General features: G+C 36.7%; 1 protein-coding gene across 1 annotated transcript in view; it reads left to right on the top strand.

The window, feature by feature from the left end:
- Positions 1–10,714, top strand: part of SCAPER (S-phase cyclin A associated protein in the ER) — a 281,456-nt gene that overhangs the window by 98,926 nt on the left and 171,816 nt on the right. Inside the window, exons 2-3 of the mRNA XM_009278834.2 lie at positions 1,894–1,969; positions 5,925–6,042. Of these exons, the coding sequence (XP_009277109.1) occupies positions 1,894–1,969; positions 5,925–6,042 (194 nt within the window). The remainder of the gene's footprint in view (positions 1–1,893; positions 1,970–5,924; positions 6,043–10,714) is intronic.

The following is a 10,714-nucleotide window of genomic DNA, read 5'->3' as shown; positions in this document are numbered from 1 at the left end:
AGGCCTTGCTCTGTGGGGGAGCTTGGCCGGGCGCCTTGCCGAGGAGCGGGGCTCCGGGGCCCCCGGGTGTGCCCCGCGGCAGCCCCTGCCTCAGCCTCGCGGTGAACGGGGCCTGTCCCTTCCGAATAAGTCTGTTCTCCGTCATTCCTGTCCGAGTCCGCAGTCGTGAACAAAGTCTGTGAGGAAAACTTGGAATTGCTCAGTCTGAGGGGGGACGCCTGTGCTTGTAAACCTCGCCGTTAGTTTGAGTTGCACAGGTCCACCTTTCTTGCGGTGTGAAAGTTGTATGTATGGAAGGGAGAGGCACACCTACTGAGAACACTCACTGTAAACGCTTAAAAACTGCCATAAGGTGTATAAGTATTTGCATTTTAAAAACTACTGATGACGTTCATAGTTTAAACTGATGGTCTTCCTTCGCTGTCAGAGAGAAAATCATGGTTTCAAAAGCTGACAGTACAGGAGGTCCTGCAGCATACTTGGGTAGGGTTTGCCTTCTCTACACTTCTTTCTAAATACAGATTCTTGTTTCTAAATTACTTCCAAATGCCCTGCAGTACTGGGAAAATATTTGGGCCCTCAGTTTTTTTCCTTGAATATATATGTCAATTTAATGAGCTTTTATTACACCTTAATTATAATCAAGGTAATTTGGTGGCAAAAGCACAGTTTTCTAAGATACCTCAGTGTTTGAAGACTCCGCATGCTGGGCCTATCCTGATGTCTGAAGTGATGCTGAAATACAATCTTACTTTGTTTTCAAAAACTCAGCTTCCTTCAACCAGCTGCAGACCATTTCAGTTTTTGTAAGCTCGGTAGGTTGTCTTAAAGCATACAAACAAGTGCAAATCTTAACAACTGCCTGTTTGTTGACATAGGTTTTGGATATTTACTTGTAGAAAAATGAGCAATTTATGAGGAGTACAAGATGTAATATGAGAACAAGGGAACAGCCCACTTGAAGCAGTATCATTAAGGATAAAGACCAACAAAACCCTACTTTAGATCTGATTAAGGGTTAATCTTGCTCTGTTACCTAATATCTGACAATTTAGAAGTGTGTAGCTTCTGGCTAACGTCTGATTCTTCAGAAGAATAAGAACTGTTGCAGGAGAGTTTTTGCACTGTAATCAGTAGCTGGCTAGAATTTATTTCAACCTTGAAGCCAAGGGTTTAATTTTATTTCAGAATTGTTATCACTCTTCTGGAAAGTCTTGATAAACCTGTAAATATTTAGTCCCTTGCACTTCTGCATTTGTGGCAATGGTTCCGTATGTATGGAAGGGAGAGGCACACCTACTGAGAACACTCACTGTAAACGCTTAAAAACTGCCATAAGGTGTATAAGTATTTGCATTTTAAAAACTACTGATGACATTCATAGTTTAAACTGATGGTCTTCCTTTTCTCAGAGTTGACTTCTACGGGAACCATCACATCTTTTTTTTTTTAAATGAGAACAAGTTCTCCATTTTATTTTCCTTCACCACTAATTATCTGATACCGATTTCTTGGTATGTCTCTGATTAATTTTTCTTTTTGAACTAATAACTAACTTGCCTGGTCCTGTATCACAGGAAGGATTATTCTGCTTGCCTTTTGCTATTCTAGAGCAGTCCATGCAATTATTTGTTATAAAGTTTTAATATTCTTTGTACTGTTTACTATCTTACTACATATACATTTTTCTGTAGGGTCATTCTCTTTTTGTTTTCTTCTTGGGCCTTTGGCTACTTTTAATAAGGAGCAGTCAAACACTTTACAAACGAAACTATCTTCTGAAAATCTTACTGTGTTCATCAGATGTCCATGACACAAATGCTGCTAAGAAGCTAAAATTAATTTTAGAATTGGTTTAAGTGAAAATGATTAATTGCATTTATTTTGACACAGGTATGAAAACTCAATGGGGTCGTCCAAAAATGTAATAAGTGAGCCTGCTGATGTGGAAGAAGGCTATAACATGATGGTAAGACATTCAGCTACTATAACAGTGTGGTAGGATTTTTCCTACTGCAAGAAAAACTAAATTTTCATGTTGGGATTCACTGATAAATTGGTTCATTTGTACCTTCTCTGAAAGTATTGATTCTAGGAATTGAATCAATTTAATTTATTGACACCATGATGAGAAACTTTCGAAAATGAATTTTACTGTAGAAGTCTGAGTATTTCTTCTGTTTTTGCATCATTTCTAGTTGTGGTAGTATATCGGTTTTTGGACTTTAAGATATTTGTTTCAGCTGATTCCCATTTTAAACTGCTTTCATCCTACCTGTGCTCTAGTGTAAGACTGTAAAGTTTGGTTACACTAATAGAGTGGTGTTCTTTGAAGTAGCTGAGGTTAGAGCTGAAGTCATTTTCTTTGAGAATGCAATGGAGGAAACTGGTGGTTTTGTTTACAGCAATGTATTTATATATATGAACACCATTAAAACAAGAATCCTCATAAAAGGTCTTTTAATATTCATATCCATTCAAAGAAGCAGTACAGACTAAATCAGAAAAATCGGCTATTTAAGGCTAAACAAATTTGTAGTCACCCCTTTTCCCTAACAGATGATAGTATCTACAGCACTTGGAAGAAGGTAACTTCTTCGGATAGTTAAGTAGCAAATAGGAGGAATTCAGGTTGAGGAAGCGGTCAAAAACCTATGTATCAGTATCACTTCACTCATATGAAGGAGGGTATTAAAGCTTGCTCTTGTCTAGTCAAATGAAAAGACTGTGTTGATACCCACTATGGCCTTTGGCACAATAGTTTACACTTCATTATTGCTAACTGTCCAGTTAAGACCTCCTTTAAGGGTTTGTTGTTTTCTTTTGACTGATTATGGAGACTAGAATTTTAAGGCAGGCTCTAGTTTCATGATACAAAGGACTTGGAAATGTCATGTTGAGATAATTCTGCTTTCCTTATAAGCATTTCTGGCTTGTAAAAAAAAAAAAAAATTTAAGTCTGTTTTTTGGTTGCGGACTAATGCAAAGTTTTACACTTAGATGGGAGTAATGATCTCCAGAAATAAGGATGGAAAACAACTGTCTTGGCAGAAGTTGTGCAGAAAGGATCCTTGGAATTATAGAAGGTCATATGTGCAACAAGAGAAATTCTGCTTATATGATAGGAAGGGTTGGGTCTGCTCTGACCAGCGGACGGGCACTTGGGGATTGGACTAAACCTGCAGGGGTTCCTTCCAGGCTGTGGTGTTCTGTAGCTGTGTAAGTTGTGCTAATTTATGTGTGATATGTCATGTACCTGATAAGAATTTTGGGGTTGTAAAAAAAAAAAAAAAAAATTTAAAAAGTCTGTTTGGTTGCGGACTAATGCAAAGTTTTACACTTAGATGGGAGTAATGATCTCCAGAAATAAGGATGGAAAACAACTGTCTTGGCAGAAGTTGTGCAGAAAGGATCCTTGGAATTATAGAAGGTCATATGTGCAACAAGAGAAATTCTGCTTATATGATAGGAAGGGTTGGGTCTGCTCTGACCAGCGGACGGGCACTTGGGGATTGGACTAAACCTGCAGGGGTTCCTTCCAGGCTGTGGTGTTCTGTAGCTGTGTAAGTTGTGCTAATTTATGTGTGATATGTCATGACATATGTGTTATGAATCACCAGTGATGAAAAGGTAATACCATATTGCAGAAAAAACCCATGCATCATTTTGAGATGATTAAATGGGATTATCATCTGTAAGATGTGAATAACCTGCCCACAGTATTTAGCATTGAGAAAGTCTTCACTGAAGGATTTGTATCTGCTTTTGGACATTGTATTTCCAAGACAGATGTGAATCAGTTGGAGACAATCTGGAAGAGAAAACTGTACGTGCTCAGATTCAGAAAACTTGAAATCTGAGATCTGGAAAACATGAGAAAAAAGATTAAAGGAATAGGGATGGTAAGCCTGGAAGATAGGAAGACCAATGAAGGATGACATGGAACATAACAGCGTAAAAAAATAATAGGAAAGAAAAAAATTCAAATGGTTTCCAAGTCCTCTGTGTATGGCAAGAATGAGTGGGCTTATGCTGTAGGAAAGCCATAGTTAAATTTTATGTAGATTGTGCCGAGTGAACAATGTCTGCTGGTGGAGGATTTGAAAGAAAAGATGCAATAGATGAGGAAAGATTTGTTTGTTTACTTATTTTATTTTTGGCAGTTTGGGATGCCATAGATAGCTTTACTTCCAGCTAAGGTGAGCGTTTGGGTCTTTTTTTGAAGATTTGAGAATAAATTAATGCAAAATGCAGGCTGAACATTCTTCCTGCAGTTTAAGACAGACACGTTTTAGAGGCGATTAAGTTAAAATTATTTGACTCTGTTCTGAAGTAAACTACCACAAGTATTTACATTGGGAGTTTATACAGTAGTTTAAAAGTGATTTTAAAACAGTTATGTGACATTCGTGGGTGTTTAACCCTTAGATGGATGATGGAAAGTGTATTGTTAAACAACAAGGGATTAAAAACCCAAACCAAACTTGATTCAGTAGAAATGGTTACTCATACTAAAAATTCCTAGCGAGAGTAGGCAATTAATGATATAGAATAAGGATAGACTAGAACCAGTTTAGTACAGATCCTGTTTTTTTATGTGCTTTGCTTGGGTTTCTTTGGGCCAAAATATATAATTTGCTTTATTTATTTCGTTAGGTTTTCTGAAAGTTCACTTATCTAGCAGTGCTATTTTTTTCTTTGTTTTCGTTGTGTTACATGGTGATATCTCTAGGTGGGTCTGTGGAGCACTAGATGGCACACTGCAGCTTTGAAACAAGCAATTGAGGACATCTGGATGAGAGAAACCTAAGTTAAATATTATTGTATAAGCACTGAAGTAAAAGCAGTTTCTGATTTGTGTTGCGTTTCCTACCACCTTAATAAATTATAGCCACTCATCTGCTGTATTCATTTTTACTGTATTTTCTTTCTGATGTTGTACTAGTACTCTAAAACAAAGTGGCTGCAGGCTTGAGTCATATGATGGTAAGAACGAAAAGAGCAAAAATGCGTCTTCTGATTATTGCTACAGAAAATCAGTCTCTTCTTGCCTAAAATAATACTTAGATTTATGTAACTTCTTTGTGGTTAAGTTTGTCAGTGTTTAAAGACAACTTGGTCAGCAGTTTTGTGCTATCATGGTACATAAATTTATCATTGCAGTGTATAGTTTGGCTTTGTTTCAAATTATTTTGAATAATTGAATAACTTGATATACCGTAGAAGAGGCAAGATTTTATCTAATTGACATCTGTCAGTTGATACAAATATTTCTTAATAGATTTGGTTTCAAATGTCTTGCGATGGTGTATTTTGCAAGTGCAAAGAAATATGTCTGTTAGGTAAACGAGGTTTATCCTCAGCATCTCTCATTCTGCCTTTGAACAGCTGCCGCTTTCTAGTAATAACAGCTAACTTTAGTTGCCAGGAAATACTTTCTAGGTTCTTGTCTTCTCAGTGAAAGAGGGGTGGATTTTTTATACATTTCAGATGGTTCCGATAAATCTCGTGCCTTTCTCCAGGCTCTCTCCAATCAGCTAACACATGTATTTTGGTCTCATGCAGCTTTTATCTTGGATAATTAGTTCTAATTAACACAAGGTAACTAAAATGTTTGTGAAGTCTACTGTGATGCTCTAGCAACATTGACAATCAATTAAATGGAGGTTAAAAATGTGTGGTGTAGACATACCCATCCTGAAGGCTGGGTAGTAACTCTTATGTCATGTTGCTGAATCAGTCTGCTTATCTTGCACAGAAATGGTTGTGAAAATGAGTATGTACACCTGTTTCGGATATTTGAGGAAAATACAGTACCCGCGCACCCTACTTTGGATGGTTTAACTTATTGGATGAAATTAACATATCAAAACAAAAAAATACGTTTTATATTTATATTACATCCCTGTATTGCTTGTTTTCAGGCTTCTTTCCAACGTTCTAATAGCCATGACAAAGTGAGGAAAATAGTTGCAGAAGAGGGACGTACAGCAAGGAACCTAATTGCATGGAGCGTTCCACTGGAAAACAAAGAAGATGATGGTATGCATTCAACAGTCTTCCACCAGCTTTTTCCACTTCCATCCCTTTGTCCACTGGAGTTGCTCGCCTGGAAACATGTTTCTTATGTAGGATTTCTCTATAAAAACCCAAATGGTTATGTTTAGCTACGTAGTGTAATTTTAAAGCTTTTTTCCAAAATGCACGCTGCAGTTGACAGAACACTTTATAAAACCTGCAGAGTGACAGATTAAAAACTGTTTTAATTTGGTCTTTAAGCAACATCTAGGACTCTTCTCTCTTGCTGATATTATCAAGATACTTGCATAATATAATAATGTTATTTTAAAACACTGGACTTTGAAAAGGCTGTTAAAAACCCATCTCTTGTAACTTGGGAATTCAGAATTGTAGGGATGGCTTAGAACAATCCAACAAATTGCTCTCTGTGCTCTAAAACAAGTTTGGAAGTTTCTTTTAGTATCGCTTCAGTCTGTGGTAAACATCTGTGAAGAATCTTTAAGGAAGGGGATATGTGGGGACAGTTTTCCGTAGTGCAAGTCCTCAGAACAGTTTTGTTATTGTTGTAATATTCTCTTGTGGTATGATGACTTAAGGAGCCAGGAATTGACTTCAATTTTTATAGTGCTCAAGCTGTTCCAGATGTCAGAATGCTGTTTTTGAGGACTTCATCTCAAGTATTTTTGTAGCTCACATGTTGCTGTAGAGGTGCTGCTGCTTTTGAGACTTAGGTAGGAGTATCTAAAAGTAAATTTTTTTTTTTTTTTTTTTTTTTTTTGCTGTGGGGGTGGGTGGACACTGGAACAAGTTGCCTAGAGAAACTGTGGGCAATCTTCATCCTTGGACATGCTCAAAACCTGACTGGATGTAGTCCTGGGCAGCCTGCTCTAGCTGACCCTGCTTTAAGCAGGGAGGTTGAGCTAGATGATCTCTAGAGGTTCCTTCCAGCCTCAGCTGTTCTGTGATTCTGCCAGTGGAAAAGATATTTCTATGAACAGTTATGTTCAAGTTACAAGATAATTAACCCTATGTCTGAAGGAAACTGAAGCAAAGCTTAAGCTGACTTTGGCTTGCTTTATGCATTAAGGTGTATTTGTGATTTTTTTTTTTTTTTTCTTTTAAAGCTGAAAAGTCTAAAGTGACAGAAGACAATGAGGTGCATGAAAACCTATTTAGATGTTTGTATGTGGACATTTATATAGGTTTTATCAAGGAAATTATGTTCAGTTCAGAATGCATAGCTATACCTCTGTTGAACAATGACAAGCAGAATGACAGATAACTTACATTTATCAGCTAAACATCTTAAACCTAATTACAAATGTCCACATTTACAGGCTTTGGTTTCCAGTTCTGACCCTTTTACTTCAGCATTGTCCCAGCTATCTTAGTACATTTTGTATAGCAGCAGCAGAAAAACAAGTACTGTGAATTTTTGTTAGCTACATGTAGGAAGAGAAAATGGAAATAATTTAAGACTTGAGCATGACCTGACCAATTAGAATGCGTACCTCCCAGCTTTGGATCACATGCAGCAGCTACTCAGTTTATTATTATGAATATGTGGATTTGTAAGTGGGCCCGTTCTGTGTTCTTACAGGAGCTTCATTTACATCTGTCTCCAGAAGGTGCATTTATCTATTTGCTAGTCTCACAGTTCCCTGCGTGTTCTTGAGTACGTTAGAAGATTTGTTGATATTATTGGACTAGTCACATATGTCATTTAAGCAGAATTAGAATTGGGACCTAAATTATTTATAGATTCTGAATTGCACTTTTGGGGAAGGTAGTAATATGAGTGAGTTTATGCGAAAGGAACATAGAGTATATTTCTAACAGTATTTTTGAGCTACTTGTGAGTTGATTCAATTTCTGTTTAAAGAGTGTTATTTTTTTAATACTACCTTGCTTGTAATATTTAGAAACTTTCAAATAAGACTTTTTCCTTAAAAATGAGTGAATGTGAGTTGTAGATGAATGTTTGCTCCAAGTCTTAATATTTTCTGCTAAAACATGAAGAATGAATGTAAAAGTGAATTTTTAGCCTTCATTAAATAGTTATGTATGATAATTAAAATCCAAGTAGCTGTATTAATTTCCTTCTTCTGGTTGTATTAGCACCATTGTAATTTTTAAACTTCTTGTCACTGGTGCTTGCTTCTTTTAAAAATTTCTTCATTAAATCGTAGGCTGACCTTTTTGCACAATACAAAAAATCTGATGATAATTGCCTGATGGGAAATTTCCCTGTGGAAAGGAACTTGTAGCTAATGAAAGTCTGGCAGAGCCAGATCCTTTATCTTTTGACCCTTGTCTTGGCATAGAGGGTATATATGTTGGTGTCAGTGAGCTCTGATTCATTTTATGCTGATCTTTCAATATGTATTTTGTCCCTGAGGAATGATACAGCAATGTTATGAATTAGGACAGTTCTAACTCGTTCAGGGGTTGTGTAAATCAGGCCAAAGGTTCAGGTTGCCTGAGCCAATCCTGTAACTCTTCTGTACAAAGCAGAATTTTGTCTTTGGGCAGTTTCTTCTGCTCGTAATGTTCAGAGGTATTGCTTTGGCAGTAACAGTGTGACTTAACATTTTATGTTATATACTGTTATTCATTATGAGATTCTATTTTTTCTGCAGAAACAGTGAGGGTATGGGCATTTGCTATTACTAGTGGTAGTGTTATAGAGGGTTGATAAATTAAAATGCTGCATTCGTTTTTTGAGTTTGTATCCTTTCTTTTTCTATTTCCTTTAAAAATTGTGTGCTTGTGTCCTTCTTGCCATTTAACTTTTCCTCTGAAAGGCTTGTCTATTTTATATAGAGGGCATGGGTAAAAGAGCAATAATGAAAAGAATTGCAATCAAAATCTTCTAATTCCTTAACAGAAATATATATTTTCAGTCAATAAGAAATATTTCCTTAAAAAGGAGAGAGATTTCTAGAATGGCAGGTGGCAGTTCTGTTACGTGTTTTAAAGCAGTATGCACCCTTGTTATTGTCAGAGCTGAAATTCTAGTTATGAATACAGATCAATGACATGAGAAAATCCAAAACATGGTGGCAATGGTCTAGAAGAGATAGCGACTGTTAACGCATTTCAACTATTGAAATTAAAATACTCTTCACAGAATTCATTAATATGCAGCAGATTCTGTTGGATAGACTAATTAACAGTACAGTTGACTTTGTGTCCTAGGAAGAGTCTGAAAAATTCACTAGTCTGATATTCTGTCTCCAGAATTAAATTTGCATTCCAAAGCTATGGCCACTAATGGCCTATTGCAATCACTTAGAACTTGCCCCCCTTGGAAAGCTGTGATCATTCTAATAGAGGATTTCAGAATTTTTTTCTTTGTAATTATTTTATATGCCTAGCATGAAATTTGAGGCACTGCATGCAGATAAGCACCACACACAAATTTTATTACAAAATCTAAGCTGTGCTATTAATAACAGTTAAAACATCCCAGAGGCTTGATATTTAAATGTTAATAGAAGGTAAGATACCTTTGGAACTTTAAGAGATGTGTCAAAAAAATTAGAAAACCTTGTATTTGTAACTGTTCCCTTCTTATTTCCTATTTGTTTAAAATCACTTGGGCTCTCGCCATATAGAATTCATTTGCAGATTAAGCATTTCAGGCTAAGGAAACATATTTTATTGGTTGAAAGGTACCTGGCACACTTTGGGGAGCCTGCAGTATAATCTACTCCTTTAGCAAAAGCCTGATGGAGTAAATAGGTTTTGCAGCATATGATGAAAGTCATGAAACTTGGCTCTCTTTGGCCAAGTAAGGAAGTTTTAAGAGCCATGACTGAAAACATTGTGTGTAAGCCCTAGCAACATCGGATCTGATTGTAACTGGCAGAATATAACACGAAGGGAAGGCTCATAAGTTTCAAAACTTGAGTTTCACTGAAATGAATGGGAATCCAGTCTAGCGCTGGTAGGTGAATACAGGGCCATTATATTCTGGATGAGACAGTGACAGTGATTTGTAAAAGTAATTTTGTGCAAAATATATTGCTGTAATTCAATCTGGAGGTGGAAAAACATGGAGAATTTTGGTTATACCCATGCTTTAAGGCTGTCATTTCTCCAGATCCTTAGCATTGTATGGTTAGAAAAATCGTATCTACTACTGCTTTACAAACTTTTAAAAAGATACGGTTTATAATAATATTAGAAACTTCAATATGCTTCCTCAGTTAAAGGGTCAAAAATAATCAGTCTCATCTGGTTGCTTCCTCCAGGCAGATGCCTCTGCCTTACTTTAAATGAGGTTTGGGCAACCAGGTCTTATCCAAGCCTCATTTTTGCGAAAATGTTTCTTATGATGGACAACTGCATCAGCTGGGCTAGTAAGATAGATTCTGGAGTACAGACTGGTTATATGTAGCAATGGCACTATAATGTGGACTGACTGTCTTACAGGTTTTATAGATAACGTGGAAGAAGAGAGGTGACAGAGTAGATTTCTCACACTGTGTATAAGAACTGGAGGAAAACAACAGAATGCTTACCCAGTTGTATCCTCAGATTCATTCAAGGAGATGAAAAGAAATATAATTGAAAATTGTTATTGTTCCTGCTGAAGGTCTGATGATGAACAGTGTTAAAGGCACTGAAACAACACATGCGGTTGTTCTCTGCCATAGTGAGAACAGCAATGAGGGCTGCTATAAATTAC

This window comes from Aptenodytes forsteri, unplaced genomic scaffold (genome assembly GCF_000699145.1).
Source record: "Aptenodytes forsteri isolate BGI_AS27 unplaced genomic scaffold, ASM69914v1 Scaffold258, whole genome shotgun sequence".
In the NCBI taxonomy this organism is placed as follows: domain Eukaryota; kingdom Metazoa; phylum Chordata; class Aves; order Sphenisciformes; family Spheniscidae; genus Aptenodytes; species Aptenodytes forsteri.
The sequence above is the reverse complement of the archived record's forward strand: the minus strand, read 5'-3'. Positions and strand labels throughout refer to the sequence as shown.